Here is a 21,030-nt window from a genome sequence, read left to right as displayed (position 1 = left end):
ACAAAACAGGATCTATTCAGTCGAATTGCTTTGTCTATGTACATATTTAGACCTTGGTACGCGTGTCCATTTGTCAACACAAATCACCAATCTATTCCCAGATGGAGGTGCAGGAATGATACAAACGGATGTATAACCTACCTTTTAACTAGTCATTAAATCCAGAGTCTGGACATTAGACCACAATCTTACACAGTCGGAAAAACCACAAACTGATTTTTTTCCCTGGAGGAAGATCACTCGACGTCTCTTCATCTTCTTAGTCGAATGAGCGGGAGACCCTGGCTTTAATTCATTCCAGGTACCACCGGGGGAATAAGGTCCTGATGCATCCATTGCTACCTTGGCACTTGCTTCTCATATCTTTCACCACGGTGGAGACGTCGGTAAGACCTGGGACAGAAAAGGCACACTCTCCACAGGCCTAACTGTTACATTCACTGGGCTTGTGGCAGGAGCTGGAGTGTGGCAAATCTCACCGGCGTCTGGAAAAATAAAGGATTGCAAGTTGGGAGGGGGGGGGGTGGAAAGGGAAGAAAATGGGAAAGAAAAAGTCATTAGCAAGCAAATTTTCTTTAAGAAAAAGCCAAAGCTTTTGACACCGCAAAACAAAAGTCTACTTGATTTAAAGATGGAGTTTCCTTTCTCCATCCCAAATAAGTGAGGAAAAACAGACTTTGATAAAAGTTCCTGTTTCTAGAGCTTGGGGGGGGTTTTCTGGTAATAATACGAGGACAGTTTCTGGTTATTAATGTTATGTTAACTGACTAGCATCAAAGTGAGTATGATGTGGGGGCACATTAAGTTAAGCAGTGCGGCTACTCAAAGCCTGGCAGTATATCAAGTAAATATAGACATTACGTACACATTTCCAATGGCAAAAAGTTTCTATCTTTTTTTAAAAAAAAGGTTTTGCTCACATCCACTTTTAACATAATTTCAATTCGAAATGTCTCCAGGAATTGGTCACTGCAGAGCTATGCACAAAAAAAGTTCCATTCAGACACAGTGCAGATAACAACTGGAAATCAATATCACATAGCTACACAAGTAATCATTCGCACAAGGTGCCAGTTAACAAGAGGGTTCTATGAAATACTAATCTTATTCAATGTAGTTTTGCCATTTATAAATAACCAAATGGTTACGGTATAGACTGAAATTGTTTTTGGTCTTTGAAATAAAGTTTAGGACCAAGACATTATGGTAAGGTGAGCAAGGGGGACATCCTATGTTATACATTTTCAAAAAAGAGGAAACCAGGAACGTCACTATTTATCAGGAAGGGAAGAAAACATAAACTACTATCTTTGGAAGGAAATAAAGCAACGTTCACTTTGATAACAAAGGAAGTGGGGTGGCAAGCCTTTGTGGAGAGGCCTCGAGCCAGGCTGTGCATTCTTCCAGGAGGGACAGGGTAAAAGAGGACATGGAAGAGAGGTGTCAAACAAAAGTCAAACTTTCTCATTAGGGGTAAAAGTAAAGGGTAGCGAAGTAACCTGCTCTCACACAGCAAAACCAGTGGATTAAAACTCTCAGATTAAAAAGCCTGTGAACTCACTCCCTTGTTCTGTTTGGAAAATAATTGAAGGGGCAATAGAGGGGGAGATCAAAGGAGCACTGAATGTTTGAAGCAGCACCATGTGAATGGAATCAAAAGAATTAAGGGGACAACCAAATTTGGACATTAAATGGGCAGGAAACAGCTCTTTTGCTGCTCTGCTTTTTCCCTCTGGCAGTGATTTCATCTGTCCTCATTCCAAGATGAAACTGAGTCTCTTTAAAAAGAAAAGCTAGTACAGAAAGGAAATGTCCAATAGTTTGGGAGGATGGTGACAGCAGTTAACTTCAATGGAGTCCCTTTGATGGTACACAGCTGAGTTTATTTTCAATCACCAGTGGATCTCCATTTGTGCTGCTCGTGGCAAGTCACAACAGAGCAAATTTCCCCCCAGAGAGTATTAGTGCTGCTGCAGGTACAGGTATGGGGATCCTCCGCTGCTTGGAGCTTAGAGGAATCCGCCTAAAGGCTGAAGAACACGGCCGCGGGTGTGATTGTGTCACAGAAAATGATGCCCCAGTAAGGAATCATCAACAGCGATGTTAAATTTATATTATTTGTATGTTAAAAATCTTACACCTGCACATATTTCCAATCGGCTTTTCCCATACAATAAGCGCCTTCGGCCATATTCACCACAACATCGCTGATGTAAATTCATTATGCTAAGAATTACACTCTTGCAATGTGGGCATGCAGCACAGCAATTTAAATAGAAATGCAAAAATAAGGATAGAATGGATGACTTGAAAATGACGACTGAATTACAGCTGCGTACCATCATCCAATTACCCGTGTCATCTCCCCCGATTCACCTGAAGACTTGGTTTTGACTCCCCCCCCCCACCCTGTGCAACGTCATGGGGGATAGACGCAGAATTTATAAGTGTAACAGCTGATCAAGAATAAGATAGTCAGAAATTTAGACCAATTTGTAACTGATTATCAAGCTGATCTCAGAAATTTTCACCCAATACTTCAAATAAAAATATCGATTGAAAATTTAGCAACTAATGAAAGGGGCACAGGGACCCTCAAAAGAAAAAAGAAATGCAGAGGGAATGCTATCATAGTTAAGCAACCAGCAGCTTCTCCCACAATTGTATGCCACTGAAATCAAGCAATATTAGAAGGAGCTGCAAGCCCTCAAACTCTCTCTACAAGTTAACTCCCTCCCCTACACAAAAAAAAAGGACCACAGGCAACCCAATAGCTCGCAAACAAAGCTCGCAAGTTTTTGAGTCCCAGGGCAGTCTGTCACTCCAACTCACTTGCCTCAGTTTGGTAAGTTTTGTCAGTTCTCAACTGGGCTGCTAGATGAAGCGCCACGCAGTACCAAGGCATTCCATGTCAGGTGGGGTGAGGTGGCAGGGAAGCAGGCAGGATCCAACTCGCCCCATTTCAATTGCGTTTCCTGCTGGCCAATTGTGGAGTGGCACTGACAGTAGCCGTAGTGAAGTCCTCCCCTGAAGGGGGATGCGAGGGAAAAAGTGGCATCCATGGGAGGAAAATCTAAATTAAAAGAGCAAACTCAGGCAGTTGAAACTATTAAAGTTCGTCATAATACTAACAAAATAATAAGCAGTGCCAGTCTAATTTCTAACGCCTGTAATTCTAGTCAGTCAATTGAAAATGGAAATTTAGAACTAGCAAGCATTTAAAAATTTACTGGACAGCACTTTAGGAAATGTGTATGAAATAGCACGTTTCACAATCCCAAAACATAGCAATCTTCAACTTATAATAAAGGATTTCTTGCAACATAGAAGTAACCAGATATTAATTAAAAAAAACAATGGAAACATAAAACAGAGACAGACATTAGTACACAACATTGTTCAAAGCTACCAGGACAACGCTGCCACTCCCAGGACACTTTTGAAGCCTTGCATTGGGGGGGAAAAAAAAGACTTGCCAATGTACCCCCAGTAGCTTTACAATCTAATTCAGTGAAAGAGCACCACCTACACTGTACAGGTTAAGCAAATGGGGGCATAATTTTTAAAGCCACAGGCAATCCCACTGCTCCCCCCACAGTTATTCAAATCAATCCACTGTTTCGGCTTCTACTCCTTGTGAGTTAAATACTGATGTCGGGGAACAGACCGGTTTGAAGGTCACCAGTTTAACCAAGTGCAAATATTTCTGTAAGATTGTGAATAGCAATATTGAAGTTTAAAGACTAAATCTCAGCAACTTTCAAATTGTTGGTTGTGTCTGTTGCTCCTCCCTGCAAGCCTGGCATTTTGTAGGACTGCCAGCACCATGGCCCACAGTTATCAACACATTCAAAAACGTCACCCCACCCCCCAAAAATAGCTTTCTTCCTCCTTAATATTCTTCTACAGGCAGACAACCTGAAACTAGTCCGGCCATTCCTTTAGAGAGCTGCAATTTTAAACGATTCATCAAACAAATTGGCTGACCTTTATTTCTTGCTCCTTGCAATAAGTCTGATCAAGGATGGATGTATGCAGAATAAAGTTCCTCCTACTCTGTCCCAACATCAGAAAAATACAAGATTGCTGGTTCGTGTCAAATTCTAAGCAGTTTCCTACTTGGGTAAGAAACTGGGAGGAGACTGTCTAAATTAATTGCATGTTGGATCTTTATGAGCATGAGAGAGAAAAAGCCTTCCATTATATCAGTCAAGGTTAAGATTCAAACTCAAGTCCCCAGAGGTGAAAGAACAGTGTGCAAACTTAACACAATATCCAGACAATGTAAATAAAAATGTACAATCTGTCAACACCACATAGCCATGTTGTAAGTGAGTGATCATCTTCTTCTGTACTTAGTGGCCATAGGTGCAAAACAACTACCTCCGCCCCCGCCACTCCCCATGTGCGGAAAGCCAATCGACTCAGTTGCTTAATTAAGATCGCAGATTGGTAACACACAAGGGAAATGATCAGTGCAGATCAGCATCCGATTACGCAGTGGTGTTTCCATGATCACGCTGAAATGTACTGCACAACACCATCGGGTATTCAGAATCTTAACACAATAGTGCAAGTGAACAGTAGACAGTATTGCAATACTTAAGAAATGCAACATGCATGTGTGCAAACAATCTGATCTCTGGGGCGGCACAGTGGCACAGTGGTCAGCACTGCTGCCTCAGCGCCAGGGACCCGGGTTCAATTCTGGCTCGGGTGGCTGTCTACGTGAAGTCTGCACATTCTCCCCGTGTCTGCGTGGGTTTCCTCCGGTTGCTCCGCTTTCCTCCCACAATCCAAAGATGTGCGGATTGGGCCATGCTCAATTGCCCCTTAGTGTCAGGGGGACTAGCAGGGTAAATACGTGGCGTTAGGGGGATAGGGCCTGGGTGGACTGTGGTCAGTGCAGACTTGATGGGCTGAAGGGCCTCCTTCTGCACTGTAGGGATTCTATGATATAGTTATATAATTAAAAAGAGTTCGGTTGGTGATGTTAGGAATAGTGGGTTAATTTTTGGGGCATTTTATTTCAAGAAAAATGTCACCGTGTTGGAAGGATTTGTTAAGATGGTAGCAGGGATGCAAAGCTGTACTCATGACCATGAAAGAGAAAAACTGGGGTCTTTGCATCAAATACATTTTAAGTGTTTTGATGAATAGGGAAAAACTATTTCCAATCATAGTGTGTTGGTAACTAGGGCTTACAAATGCAAGATCTCCAATAAAGAATTAAAGGTGAAGCTGGGAGATATTTGACTACAGAAAATGGGAACCCCCAATAACTTTTAAAAATACAGCGAATAAATATTGAAAATTAAAAATGTAAAAAGGCGTAGGGGGAAGGCCAGGAGAATCAGGCTAAACGATGGATTTTTCAGAGAGCCAAGATAATCAGAATACAATCCCTACACTACAGGAGGCCATTCAACCCATTGAGCCTGCACTGACAATCCAGCCCAGGCCCTTTCCCTGTAACCCCATGTATTTACCCTGCTAATCTCCCTGGCCCTAAGGAGAGCATGGCCACTCAACCTAACCCGCACATCTTTGGGGGGGGAAACACAGGAGAGAACGTGCAAACCCCACACAGAGAGTCACCGAGTCCGGAGTTGAATCCTGGTCCCTGGCGCTCTAAGGCAGCAGTGCTAACCACTGCGCTACCCTCATTATGGGCTGACGGCCTCCCACAGTGCCATACAACACCAGCATTCTACAGAACAATGTTAAACAAGGTCCAGCTGGAAAAAGCTTTGAATGTGTTTGGATGATGAAATGTCATACTGGCCCCTTCTATCAAGGTGTTAGGGAAGGGTATGCAGTTAGCCAGTATTTTGAATGAAATCACTATCTGGTCACTGATGGTGAAAGGTTTGTGTGAGAAGGGGAGTGGCAATGTTGCTCGGGAGGAATACCTCAGCAAAACACTCTTAGGTGAAAAACTGCCATTTGAGCAAGGTACCAGACACGGGACAAAGTTGCGGAACTATATTACTGCATTAATATACTCCAAATTGGATACTAAAAGTGCCATGGAGATTACATCCGCCAGTTTAATTATTAAACTCTGATACTTGAGATTTTAGTACAAAGGGCAAAGATAGTACCATTTTTAAACCAATGAGTTCGGAGGAGAAGCCAACATTTATTCCCTTCTTTAAAATGTATCAAAAGCACCGGATCAGGAGATGTTTGATTTCTTAAATTAATTAATTAATTCACTCACTCACGGGATGTGACTATCACTGGCAAGGCCAGTATTTATTGCCCACCTCTAACTGCTCCTAATGCAGTAGTGTGCTATCAGTCGCAGTGGTTTTAACACAAAAGAGTGGCTTGCTAAGTTGTTCCAGAGGACAATTAAGGGACAACCACATTACTGTGGGATCTGGAGTTACCAATAGGCCAGACTGGGTGAAGATGGTAGGCTTCCTTCCCTAAAGGGCGTTAGAGAACCAATGCTGAATGCATTTTTGATGTTGGTACACAAAAGTAATGAATACAAGGCAGCATATCCCCAACAGCAAATTTAAATCACTTGGTCCTTTCCTTCTGATCTTTCTTTAAAAGCACCAGTTGTTTAGTGGCCATTTCTCAGCACAATACTTTGCTCAAGTGGCTATACTTTGTGTATCAACTTATGAGTGTTACAGCAGGCTATTTTCCAGTAGGAGTGTATCGCCCAAGGCCAACCATGTTCTTACCCATTGTTCAGAGATATACTCTTACAGCAGATGCTGCAGCAATGTTATAGTCACCTGCCCCGCCATAACTAAGCATTTATATCAAAACTTCTTCAGATCTGTATCTTAATAATTGTAGGGACATGTAGTTTTGAATTTTAAACATCAGAATACAGTTAATTGGCAATTAAGCTAATGATATGATTTGGGCGGCATGGTGGTACAGCGGTTAGCACTGCTGCCTCACAGCGCCAGGGACCAGGGTTCAATTCTGGCCTCGGGTGACTGTGTGTGTGGAGTTTGCACATTCTTCCAGTGACTGCATGGGTTTCCTCTGGGTGCCCCAAGTACTCCAATGATGTGCGGGTTCGTTGGATTAGCCATGCTAAATTGCCCCTTAGTGTAAGGGGATCAGCAGGGTAATTACGTGGGGTTACAGGGATAGGGCCTGGGTGGGATTGTGGTCGGTGAAGGCTCAATGGGCCGAATGGCCTCCGTCTGTACTGTACGGATTCTATGATTCAACCATGTCAATTTAAAATCTCAATCTCAGTTTAACAAAATTCTCCCAGCTGGTCAAAATAATTAATTCCTACTACCAAGCCCAAGAACGTCTAACATTTCTGACTGTGAAAGAATTTCTGTAGCAGCTCATTATATCTCTCAGAAACGCACCAAATGCAGGATCAAAACGCAGTCATTATTCTTATAAAGTTAAACATTTTGCACACTGCAAGATTCCACCAAAGGTAATGAGATGATTGATCAGTTTGAGGGTGAAATGTTGACTAAGATACTAGAAGACTTCTACATTTCTTTGAATACGGCCATGGGATGTAAAACATCCCACCTGAATGAATGAGACAAAGAAAGGTTGCTGGGAGCAGAGTGCAACAGCTCCCCCAAAGGATCAACCTGGCTGAAGACCTTCTATCTTAGAGTAGTAAGTGCTACCAACTGAGCCAGGCTTAACTGAAGGTCATGACACATATGCACACCTTCAGTAACTCAATGTGAATCAGCATCTTTTCATTCCAGGAATTTAACCTTAAATGACAGTTGAGTAAATTAGCACTCAGCCAAACAAGAAAAAATTCAGAACATCCCAACAGCTAAAAGATTACTTTAGAAGTATATTTGTGGAGGAAAATGTGGCAACTAATTAGCACTCAGCAGGGCCACACAAACGTAAATAAATGGGGGGAGCTATACGATAAATGGCGATAAAGGGTGTAGATACGCAGAGGGACCTGGGTGTGCAAGTCCACAGATCCTTGAAGGTGACGTCACAGGTGGAGAAGGTAGTGAATAAGGCATATGGCATGCTTGCCTTTATTGGACGGGGCATAGAATATAAAAGTTGGGGTCTGATGTTGCAGTTGTATAGAACGTTGGTTCGGCCGCATTTGGAATACTGCGCCCAGTTCTGGTCGCCACACTATCAGAAGTACGTGGAGGCTTTAGAGAGAGTGCAGAGGAGGTTTACCAGGATGTTGCCTGGTATGGAAGGGCTTAGTTATGAGGAGAGATTGGGTAAACTTGGGTTGTTCTCACTGGAAAGACGGAGAATGAGGGGTGACCTGATAGAGGTGTATAAAATTATGAAAGGCATAGATAGGGTGAACGGTGGGAAGCTTTTTCCCAGGTCGGTGGTGACGTTCACGAGGGGTCATAGGTTCAAGGTGCGGGGGGGGGGGGGGGGGGCGGAGAGAGAGGTTTAACACGGATATCAGAATGACGTATTTTACAGAGAGGGTGGTGGGGGCCTGGAATGGGCTGCCGGGCAAGGTGGTGGAGGCGGACACACTGGGAACGTTTAAGACTTATCTAGATAGCCACATGAACGGAGTGGGAATGGAGGGATACAAAAGAATGGTCTAGTTTGGACCAGGGAGCGGCGCGGGCTTGGAAGGCCGAAGGGCCTGTTCCTGTGCTGTATTGTTCTTTGTTCTATGACAATAATCAGATTTAAGTGATAGCTGAAAGAGGAATGCTGGCCAGGACACCTAGAGATCTTTGTTCCCCAACTAGATATTACCATAAGATCTTTTATGTTACACTTGAAGTGGTAAACGTAGCCTGGAATTGACGTCATCCAAAGACTGACAATTCAGCACTCCCTCAGTTCTGAAGTGCCAGTGTGTATTGTATAATGAAATGTATAGTAGTACTTGGCAACACTAATGAAGTAACTTGAATATTGCTGAAAAAGACACATGCAGTCAAAGCTTTTTGTCTTGTACTCATCGGGACAATTTGCAAGAATACTTCATTCTAAAGGGAACAACAATTTATACTGCACACGAATAGAGCACTGATTAGTTGGCAAGTGTACTCTGATTGGTAGAGATGCTGTCATGGATGATGCATCAGTTAACTGGCAGTTAACTGCAAGCTTTGTTTAAATTCAAACCAAGCAAGTTGACTATGAACCAGGGAATGGCTGCTACCTATTTGAAAAGGAGCAACATCTGCAAAGGACAGGACCCTGTGTATTAATATATGTAGCTACTAGCACGCATAAGTGAACATCACTACAAACCCAACTGATCATCTTAAATTGGTTGTCAGTGTAATTCTTATCACACTCAGGATTGTTCAGCAAGTGCTGTCCAATTGCGGAATCACATCTAATGTTGGACACTATGTTTAGAATTTGGGAAGCACGGGATGTTTGGGTACGGTCAGTACTATGCCTGTTGTGAACAGCCAAAGGGACATGCTGTTTGATACGATCTGCCACTCCTTGGGACGTAGGGCCTACATACCTAGCATCATACGGGCACTGAAATTAATTTACCATATCACCCACTCCTGTGAATTAAGGAGCTACTCTGGATTGGTTTTCAGAATGAAAGGAAGCTGATCTCATTGAGTCAACCACTGATAAATGTTAGTAAGTGTATATTAAGGTTCCACCCAATGTTTCTGGTGGTGACTGGCACTGGTAATTAGCTTAAACCAATAATGTTTCTGTAAATCCAGTGTGGAGACATAAAGAGAGATTAACTTGGCATCGAAAGGATTTTGCTATTGACTATGCATCATCGTGAAACTCTGCTGTTTCCACGCAATCACCAGTTATTATAACCCCAAGAAGCCAGCAAGGTTGTATATCACTAAGTTCAAGACTGCAAGGATTGATACGAAATCTGAGGTGCGGAGCCTTTAAATCCCAATCTCTATCATTTCTGAAATTAATGCTCTATATAAATTGGAGGGTCATTTTTGAAATTGCAAGTTTTACATCAAAGAGATGCTGGATAATTTAAAATAAAAGAAATTTTGCACTCTAATCTTTTTGATCAGAAATGAGAAAAGGAGCATCAAGCTTAAATGGTTTCTGCATTTTACACAATCAGGTGAGATCATTCCAAAACTTTTCTCTGTAATCACCGCAAAAAAACTGAATTACATCAAAATGAAATTCCTGCTTCCTCTCGATGGACAGCCATTAGCAGTCTTTTCCCTGTGTTTCTGTGGCTATGACTCATCTTTCATTCCCTCACCCTGCAGTATAAATATCTCCCACTTTCTGTGCCTTTTAGCTTTGACAAAGAGTCATCTGGACTCGAAACATCAGCTCTTTTCTCTCCTTACAGATGCTGCCAGACCTCCGGAGATTTTCCAGCATTTTCTCTTTTGGTTTCAGATTTCAGCATGCGCAGTAATTTGCTTTTATTCCTGCTTTATTAAGATTTATGTGCCCAGAATTACATATTTAAATGCACAAACTACTCTGCAACTTCACCCCCACCCCCCTCACCCCCCTCCCCAACATCCCCACAACACAAGAATCCCAAATCGAAGGGCAGGCTTTAGCTACAAAATGACCTGGTAGGAGTGGAACATTCTCCGGGTACAGGTTAAGGAGATGCTTGCCTTTTAAAGCCACTGCGGCCACAGAGGGGGCACTGGAAGTTGGGGTCTCTCCCATGTGACTTTTCTTGTGGCCAATCAGGTGGTTGTGGGACTGACACTGCAGGCCGCACTGATCACACACAAATCTCTGAGACTTGTAATGGACACCATGGTGATTTCGAGCATGGACCCGAAGGTAGGCAGCTGTGGTGAAACCTACACAGAAATAGGGATTTCAGCTGATAATAGAAACAAGCACAAACACCTTTTACATCCACAACCTTTGAGACATCAAAAGTCTGATCGACTTTGTTTAGATAGAATCATACTGTTAACATTTTTGATCATGACAAAACAGTTCAGGATGACAACAGTGAACCTTGTTACATCATATGCAAAATTACATGCAGTGTTCCTTTAAAACCCTTTTACATATGGTTGCATCAATAACATCCTGGGAGACTGTTTTCAAACATTTCTTTCAATATGCATCATACAATTCAATAGCGCAATCATTTTAATTCAGAATGGCAACTGTGAATAACCTTATTGGAAAAGTACTCCAGAGTTACAATAGTGTGTGCTGCTATAGTGCGATCCTGGGTGAGTAAAGGGGGGAGGATTGGAGGAAAAAATGGATCCCACTCCTGATCGCTATCTCGTAATTTCTCCAGGGAGCAGTCAGTGTCAGGATCCAGGCGAATACAGCATTGGCCTCGAGCGTGATGTCCAGCATAGCTGAACAGCCTGTCAGGACACTCTAACTTCCAAGCTCACAAAGGAAGATAACTACTTGTTGCGAGTGGGATTATATCCCAGTAAGGGTCAATGTCATCATTGGGAATGAAGGCAGAAACTTGAGAACAAAAGCTGCAAGCTACAAATAGCTAATAGATAACATTCCTGTTAATACTCTAAGTGACATTACAAAAATGGGGAAAAGTTTGGTAACTCTGAACACGATGCAATGGTACGATGCAGGTCCAATGGACCAAATGGCCTCCTTCTGCACTGTAGGGATTCTATTCTAAATCATGTCCAAAGGAATCTAAAAATAAATCAATGGGAAGTACTTTGTGGACTCTATAGATTTTTAAAAATTATAACAGGAAATAGCGAAACTCCTTTGACAAATCTCTAGGACCTGATGATTTCCATTTGGAAATTTGCAAACGTGTTTGTAATAATATTCCAAATTTCGCTAGTCAGGAAATGTCACCTTGGATTGGAAAGTCTCTCCATTATTTAGGACTGAAGGGGAAAAAGAAACCAGAAAAACATAGACCTGTCAGTTTAACGTTGGTTGTAGAGAAGTGACTACAATTTATCAGACAGAGTGACTGAGCTTTTTGAGCATCGCTGATCAGAGAGTCAGCATGATGGGGATATGACTCCACCAAAGCCCTTACGGTCTCTCAGACAAGTTCCCACTCTTCATGCCTTAGCCCAGATAAGTGAATAGGGGCATCTTATCAAAGTACAATGGGTACTTGGCCGTTTTCCTACTTGCATGCTTTACAGTGCAGGGCACTGAATAACAACCAAGAGCAGAAATACTGACTGACGCATCGTTTCCTCCCATTTCCCCTAATTTGATGCACAATTGCGGCACCCCTTCAAAGTCCCACCCGAGATTAATTAAGTAGTGAGCAGCAACGTAAGTCAGGAGTTTCTGGATTTGCCTGACTCAGTCAGGCACTACGCTTACCCACTGAACCGTGATAGCTACCCTGCCACGAGGAGGCAGCACAGCCAGAACAATTCTGCGACAGGGTTTTTACACTCAAAGAACTTGAGATGACAAAGAAAAACTTAAGCGACAAAGAAAAACTTAAGCAACAAAGTACGTTGGGGCAGAGGGAGGGGAAGAGACTTTAGTTTTTAATCACCACTGATGCTTCATAATAAAGGACAGGACACTTTGATCTGGATTTCAATTCTCCACAACCACCAAAGATTTTGTATTTATAATCAGGTTGACAAGGGAGAACAATGCAAGCAGAGGTAATCTCAAGTATTATCAGAGTGCTTTCTTCTCAAAGATGGAAGCCAGATAGTTTGACACAGAACAATGGAGCATTTGAGCTTTAAGGAGAGACTGGATAGTCTTGGATCATTTTCTCTAGAGCAGAGAAGGCCGAGGGGGGGACATGATTGAGGTGTATAAGATTATGAGGGCTATGGACAAGGCAAGTAAGGAGCAGCTGTTCCCCTTGGTTGAGGGGTCAATCACGAGGGACATAGTTTTTTGGGTGAGGGGCAGGAGATTCAGAGAAAACAATTCTTTCACTCAGAGGGTGGTGGGACTCTGGAGTGCACAGCTTGGGAAGGTAGTGGAGGCTGGAAATCTTACAACCTTTAAAAAGTATTTGGAAGAGCACTTGAAACACCATAACATTCAAGGGTATGGAACAAACGCTGGAAAATGGAATTGGTCGACTTTAGTGGTGGTTATTGTCGGTGCAGACTCGATGGGCCAAAGGGCCTTGTCTGTGCTGTACGACTCTATGAGAACAAATCATGCAGAGTTAATTGAGAATCAGCAATGGGCTTCCAACCTGAAATTTTAATATCAACACCTTTGCAGTCCGCTGCTCACAACTGCAGGCTGGATTTATTGTTGTAGGTGGTTGGCAGGGAAGGGAAGAGAAGGAAGGGAAGAAATTTAACACGTTTTTATTACACTTAAAAGAAAAATGCCACCACAGCAGCACTGTTAATCAAGCCTCTTCCAAATGCTTTCCCATTTCACCAACACGGTGGCACAGTGCTTAGTACTGCCGCCTCACAGCGCCAGGGACCTGGGTTCGATTCCCGGCTTGGGTCACTGTCTGTGTGGAGCTTACACATTCTCCCCGTGGGTTTCCTCCGGGTGCTCCGGTTTCCTCTCTCAGTTCAAAGATGTGCGGGTTAGGCGGATTGGCCGTGCTAAATTGCCCCTTAGTGTCAGGGGGACTAGCTAGGGTAAATGCATGGTGTTATGAGGATAGGGCCCGAGTGGGATTGTGGTCGGTGCAGACTCAATGGGCCGAATGGCCTCCTTCTGCACTGAAGGATTCTATGATTCTATGAACACCTGACTGAAGGATGATGGGGAATTGGTGAATAATTAAACTATTGATGTCAATAAGTAACAATGATAGAAAAAGCAAGTTTAACAAGTTTCTTTCCCAATCTTGACATTTCACTTCTTCCTGAATTGTGCTCACATGGCAGTGTTTAAAAAATTCAATCGGCATGGTGATTGACTGCAAGCTCGCGATATCAATTGGGAGTTTACTGGGACCCAATTTGCTTTTAGAAAATAACACCTCCATTAAAGCTGCAAATAGAGGCGATAGTTTTAGGAGCTAAAGCTATTCCCAGTTTAAGCTGCTGGAGTTTAATAAACTGATTAACTGAATGAAGAAAGCTCCACTATGATATATGCACCAGGAGGTAAAGAAACCCTTTGCTCAGCTCCACAGACAGGGGGAGTGAATTTTAATGTCAGCCATGAAATACTTTTGTAACAGATTTTCACATCATATTTTTCCCAGCCTTGCATATTACCAATCAGCCTACGAATAGCGACTAAGGCTATCCTGGAAATCTGCAAAAACGACCATACCTTTGTTACAAACATTGCAGTTGTGATTTTGGTTGTGATTATGCATTTTGATGTGGTTGGAGATGTAAGCTGCGCTCAGCAGTTTACCACAGATGTGGCAGGACACCTTTCCCTCATGGCGTATCATGTGTGAACGCAGGCGATCTTTGGTGGCAAAAGCTGCATCACAAGTCTATAAGAACACAAGTCAAGCATTAACACATTTTTTTTCTTACAAGCTTTCCTTTCAGATCAAACTATCGACCCATTTAGAAAGGTCAGAATACTTCACAGTTGGCCACCACTCAATCATTCAAATTATTTTCCAAGGCAATTGCTTTTATACTTCGGAAGCAAAAACCGGCTCGAGAAATGTCAACACGCTCCATCGATAATCCTTACAACTTGGTCAATAGAACATAAAACAAGTGATCCTTCCATATCACGGGATATGGGGGTGGGGGGAATCGGGATCAGGATATTGAATTTGATGATCAGCCATGATCAAACTGAATGGCGGAGCAGGCTCGAAGGGCCGAATGGCCTCCTCCTGCTTCTATTTTCTATGTTTCAATAACTTGCACCAATTATTCAGGTCTCTGCACTTTCATACAGCAGTATGTATGCCTACAAAAGTATTTGATTCATATAGTGTGCAACAGATATGCAGAATGTAAAGTCAAAGTTTATTTATTAGTCACAAGTAGGCTTACATTAACACTGCAATGAAGTTACTGTGAAAATCCCCTAGTCGCCACACTCCGGCGCCTGTTCGGGTACACTGAGGGAGAATTTAGCACGGCCAATGTACCTAACCAGCACGTCTTTGGATTGTGGGAGGAAACCGGAGCACCCGGAGGAAACCCACGCAGACACGGGGAGAACGTGCAGACTCCGCACAGACAGTGACCCAAGCCGGGAATGGAATCCTTGTCCCTGGCACTGTGAGGCAGCAGTGCTAATCACTGTGCCACCATGCTGCCCCATGAATGTATTCTACAGACAAGACATAGATGGGCAGTTAGAGCACTAATGTAACAAAGTGGCACGGACGCAGTTCCATCCCCACAATTTCCCCCCCCCAAGAAGTTCCTTATCTCAGTTACATTGTCGGCAAGAAACTGAGCGGCTTGAGCAAATAGTAATATTAAAAAGGAAAATAAAGCAAGTCACCGTGGGAAACTCATAGTTCTGATGGCTGGTTAGCGCCCAGGGACCAGGGAGTCTGCTTGGGTACCTGGCTGGGGAATGATCACAACAATATGAAATGAAGAGAACACAAAGCCTCATGCGTGTTTTAAAAATCTGCATCAAAACTAGGCTGAGAAATCTGGCGGAAGGTTTTTAATATAAACCCCACCCATATTGGTGAGCTTGAAAAATAATGACTGGTTTGCTAGGAGATATTGGATGACATTTGTTTTCTCTTAACAAGCTGCTGTTTGGGGTCAACACACTATTTTGCTGAAGTCAGATGTAGGACAGTTGGTGCCACCTCAATAAGTACCCAGGAACAGGAGGAGGTTTTTCAGTCCCTTCAGCCTGTTCTGCCATTCAATGATGTCAATGCTGATCTGTTTCAGATCTCATTTACCCTCCTCATTCCCATAATGCTCAGTGTACAAAGCAGATCCAACACAGCCAAATATCGCCCTCTGCAAACACACAACGGATGAAATACAACACAGAAAAGTGTGCGGTAATACATTTTTGGTAGGAAGTCCCAAAGGGACCAAACAAACTAAAGAGGTCAAAAAGGCAGTAAGAGTGAGAGACCTGGGGAGCTTATGCAAAACTCTTTGAAGATGACAGGGACAGGTTCATGAAGAAATTAACAAAACATATGGGATACTGGGCTTTATGAGCAGAGACTGATAGCCAAGTTCCGCACACACGAGGACGGCCTCAACCGGGATCTTGGGTTCATGTCACATTATCTGTAACCCCCCCACGACTTGCCTGGGCTTGCAAAATCTCACTAACTGTCCTGGCTGGAGACAATACACATCCAATACAATACAATACAATACACAGTGGGCGGCACGGTAGCACAGTGGTTAGCACTGCTGCTTCACAGCTCCAGGGTCCCGGGTTCGATTCCCGGCTCGGGTCACTGTCTGTGTGGAGTTTGCACATTCTCCTCGTGTCTGCGTGGGTTTCCTCCGGGTGCTCCGGTTTCCTCCCACAGTCCAAAGATGTGCGGGTTAGGTCGATTGGCCAGGTTAAAAAAAAAAAAAAAAAAAAAATTGCCCCTTAGAGTCCTGGGATGCGTAGGTTAGAGGGATTAGCGGGTAAATATGTGGGGATAGGGCCTGGGTGGGATTGTGGTCGGTGCAGACTCGATGGGCCGAATGGCCTCCTTCTGCACTGTAGGGTTTCTATGAATTTCTATGAATCTCTTTAACCTGTGCTCGGCCCTCTCTCCACTCACATTGTCTGTACCTTTAAGACTTGATTACCTGTAAAGACTCGCATTCCAACCATTATTTTGTAAATTGAGTTTGTGTCTTTATATGCCCTGTTTGTAAACACGACTCTCACTCACCTGATGAAGGAGCAGCACGCTCCGAAAGCTTGTGGCTTCTGCTACCAAATAAACCTGTTGGACTTTAACCTGGTGTTGTGAGACTTCTTACTTTATGAACAGAGGCATACAGAGTACAAAAGCTGAGAAACATATCAAAGCTTATATAACACACCAGCGACAGTATTGTTTCCAATTCTGGGCACTATACTTTAGGAAGGACATGAACTTTATGTATGGTCCGATTCTAGATTTTACTCTTACCTAAACAAAACTCTCAATCTCATTTAGACACTTTCAATTAACCCAGCCTCAACAGATTTCTAGGACTCCTGCGTGAAGAAGCACTTTCCAACATCACTCCTGAACACCCTGGCTCTAATTTTAAGGTTAAATGCCCTACTGTTTCCATCCCCAATGGTGAGCAAAGAAACATCAATGCTAGCAAAGGACAAAGCCATCCAAAACAGAAACGATGCCTTTTCAGCTCATATACTGACATTCCTGGAACTGATGCCAGCTGAATAGCTCCGAGCAGCAGGGAAACCCGAAACAAAAAAGGTCACCATGGGAAAGAAAAATAAAACAGGACTGCAAGTATATTCTAATAATGGACTTGTTTTTAAAAAAGTTATTCTGACCTTACTGGGCAGTGTTGTTCTGCACACTATTCTTTGGCTTCTCTTGCACAAACATACATGCTTACTGTTCTCCTTTATGCCATATCACCTGGTCAAACACGCACACAATTGTCCATTTTTTTCTCCTCTCTCAAATTCACCCTTGTGTCACGAAAAGCAAAAACTAATTCTCAAAATGTCACGCTTTTTTTTTATTCATTCGCGGGACATGGGCATCGCTGGCTGGCCAGCATTTATTACCCACCCCTAGCTGTCCTTGCTCAGAGGGCAGTTCAGAGTCACCCACATTGTCGTAGGTCTGGAATCACACATAGGCCAGACCAGGTAAGGATGGCAGATTTCCTTCCCTAAAGGACATTAGTGAACCAGATGGGTGTTTTCGACAATCAACAATGGTTTCATGGTCATCAGCAGGTTCTTAAATCCAGATATTTTTTATTGAATTCAAGTTCCACCATCTGCCGTGGCGGGATTTGAACCCAGGTCCCCAGAACATTAGCCGAGTCTCTGGATTAATAGTCTAGCGATAATACCACTAGGCCATCGCCTCCCCTATAACGCACCGACCAATTAAAAAATATATACCATTTGTTCCCCTTGAAAGACTCAGAAGATAGTTTCACCAACTGTACTAGGATCTTTGCAGCAATTCTATAAAAGAGGTCTATAAAATAATGAGGGGCACAGATCAGCGAGATAGTCAATATCTTTTCCCAAAAGTAGGGGAGTCTAAAACTAGAGGGTTTAAGGTGAGAGGGGAGAGATACAAAAGTGTGCAGAGGGGCAATTTTTTCACACAGAGGGTGGTGAGTGTCTGGAACAAGCTGCCAGAGATAGTAGTAGAGGCGGGTACAATTTTGTTTTTTAAAAAGCATTTAGATAGTTACATGGGTAAGATGGGTATAGAGGGATATGGGCCAAATGCGGGCAATTGGGATTAGCTTAGGGGTTTAAAAAAAAGGGCGGCATGGACAAGTTGGGCCAAAGGGCCTGTTTCCATGCTGTAAACCTCTATGACTCCAATTCAAGTCACTCACTCATTTGTTTAGCCTCAGTTAATGGAATCTCCCCCCCACCCCACCACCCTAGCAACATCCGAGCAATGTGGATTAATAAACTCTCGAACCCAATTCAAATGTGTGCCGCCTTATTTAGTCTTTTCCTTCTCGTACAGGAAGTGCATTCATTAGAGGCCAAAAAAAAAAAGCAAATTAGGCAACTGTGGTTCCTACTGACTATCGGACTCGTAATTCTCATCTAAAACTTGCATCTGAACTGACAGTCTCCAGAGGAGTGGGTGGGATAACTGGGCGAAGCAGATCACAAGAGGACCTGCTCCTGGAGCACTCAGCAATGGACCACTCTGCCCTCTTCCAAATGAGGATAGCAAATGCATACAGGAAAAAGAATCATAAGTGGTAGTTTCACTGACAGGAGAACAGTTTTAGAGCTTTAGACATTCTTTTGAAACTAACAATCTTTGAACCTTTATCCGTGTGAATAACATCCCTGAACTGACTTTAAGACAGAAAAATAGAAAGTTACTTGACATTTGAAGGGTCTCTCTGTGGAATGAACATGCTTGACATGGCAGCTCAGATGGTCAGGCCTGGAGAGAAAGGAAACACCACAGGTTAGACTGAAAAGAATTAATGTTTTCATTTTATAATTAACAAAAGGATCCCCTTGCTGGCTGCATGAGCTTATGAACCATACAGGACAATACTAGACACAACCTCAAAAAGCCTCAAATCATCGTCCTGTGCTGTGAGCTGACTTCTGCCTGGACAGCTGTGTGGGGTTCCTATAACTGGCTTCCGTTTCAATGGACCCTGGAGGAGTCAGTCAGGAATCAGATTCAGATCAATGCCCAGAAATGCAGATAATGGCCAGCAGATAGAAGTTGAAGTATTTTTAAACTAAGCCAAAGTTGTCCAATGGTGTGTACTTATGGGCCACACTCAATTGAGCCTTGGTATCCATCATAGAATCCCTACAGCGCAGGGGGCGGCCATTCAACAACAATCCCACCCAGGCCCTATCCCATAACCTCACGTATTTACCCTACTAATCCCACTGACACTAAGGATCAATTTAGTATGGCTAACCCACCTAATCAGCATATCTTTGGACTGTGGGAGGAAATCGGAGCACCCGGAGGAAACCCACACACACATGTGGAGAACGTGCAAACTCCACACAGTCACCCGAGGCCACCCATATCAAGTTTACATTTAATTACCTTTTTATTTACATATCCCTCAGCCTACTAATACTAATTGAGGTTTATTACAACTTACCTGTTTAAAACAACTCTTTTGCAAGTGGCAAGCTCATAAAATTCAAATAGTGAAAATAAATGTAACAAACATAGATGCAATCAGAACTGAACCGCCTGGACTGAAGGTTGCGTGGCCAGGGCTCAAACACTCTGGAGCGACAACTTAACCAGCTCCCTCTAAGCTGCATGGGTGCTTGGCTGCGCAGCAACCCTGAATGCACTGCACACAAAAGGAAAATGAGAAGGTACATACCCTGAACTACGGATTTATTTTGCAGCCAGAGCCACAAACCTTTTCCCAGAGAAAAGGGCAGTGCCAGTTTCATAGAATAATTGAATCCCTACAGTACAGGTGGAGGCCATTTGGCCCATCGAGTTTGTACCAACGCAATCCCATCCAGGCCCTATTCCCATAACCCTCATTTACCCTGTTCATCCCCCTGACATTAGGGTCAATTTAGCATGGCCAATCAACCTAACCCGCACATCTTTGGAGTGTGGGAGGAAACCGGAGCACCCGGAGGAAACCCACGCAGACACGGGGATAAAGTGCAAACTCCACGCAGACAGTGAGCCAAGGCCGGAATTGAACCCAGGTCCCTGATGCTGTGAGGCAGCAGTGCTAAACCACTGTGCCGCCCCAGTAATCAGCTGTTATTCTCAAATTCAACTGGGACACAGTCTGTGTACAAAAAGAAAACGTAGACGGAACATGCCCCAGGCAAAAAGCCATCCTCTTAAGTCACAATCAAGAGTCAAGTGTAGCTTTGAATAAAGTAGTGGTATTAAGTGATGGTAGCAGGATAGTAGATCAGCAAGCAGCGCTGCCTTTAAATGCCACAAGGAAAGCAAATGTTGCTTTTTAATACAAGATATTTACTTTTGTGTTAGCTGGATACACTCGGCACAGTGACAAGCAATCAGGATTTTATTCTAAATATTTGTTTATTCTAATAGGTTTGGAGATCAGCAAGAGGTTTAGACAAAGCGACATATTCTATTATGTTGTCAGTCGTCAATTACGACATCCAATTTCTAAAGCTTGTAGTCAAAATACTTTCCACATCTTGTTTGCATTGCCAATTTTATTTTATTAGACACAAACAAACAGTGAAAAGCTACCCGCACACAATTTTCAGAAGGTAAGCATCCAAGTGGGCAATTTCCCCAGGTTTGTTTGGCTAACATCACACACACACACACAACACACATACAACACACACACACACACACACACACACACACACACACACACACACACACACACACACACACACACACGTGCGAGAATGTTGTCAAAAAAACACACAGAACAACTTCCTCAAAACAAAACTATGGCCCACAACTTTCTCGGAGTGGCAATCGTCAGCGGACTGCCATTCCGTAGTGACTCACCTTCGCTTGCAATCCAAAGCCCCCTGTCTCACTCAACCCCAGACTCAGGCCAGGTGAGG

At 43.3% G+C, this 21,030-nt stretch overlaps 1 protein-coding gene across 2 annotated transcripts in view; it reads right to left on the bottom strand.

Moving 5' to 3' along the window:
* Nucleotides 1-350: 350 nt before the first annotated feature.
* LOC144501266 (vascular endothelial zinc finger 1-like) overlaps nucleotides 351-21,030 on the bottom strand; it is a 41,139-nt gene continuing 20,459 nt past the window's right edge. Inside the window, exons 3-7 of one of the 2 annotated variants that reach the window (XM_078224810.1) lie at nucleotides 18,841-18,904; nucleotides 14,152-14,323; nucleotides 10,563-10,757; nucleotides 2,837-3,073; nucleotides 351-485 (exon numbers count right to left, since the gene is read on the bottom strand). In XM_078224810.1, the coding sequence (XP_078080936.1) occupies nucleotides 2,856-3,073; nucleotides 10,563-10,757; nucleotides 14,152-14,323; nucleotides 18,841-18,904 (649 nt within the window). In that variant the 3' untranslated portion in view covers nucleotides 351-485; nucleotides 2,837-2,855. The remainder of the gene's footprint in view (nucleotides 486-2,836; nucleotides 3,074-10,562; nucleotides 10,758-14,151; nucleotides 14,324-18,840; nucleotides 18,905-21,030) is intronic. The other variant, XM_078224811.1, reaches the window with a different exon arrangement.

Source organism: Mustelus asterias, chromosome 12 (assembly GCF_964213995.1).
Source record: "Mustelus asterias chromosome 12, sMusAst1.hap1.1, whole genome shotgun sequence".
Lineage (NCBI taxonomy): Eukaryota > Metazoa > Chordata > Chondrichthyes > Carcharhiniformes > Triakidae > Mustelus > Mustelus asterias.
This window is presented reverse-complemented; position numbering and strand designations above follow the sequence as displayed.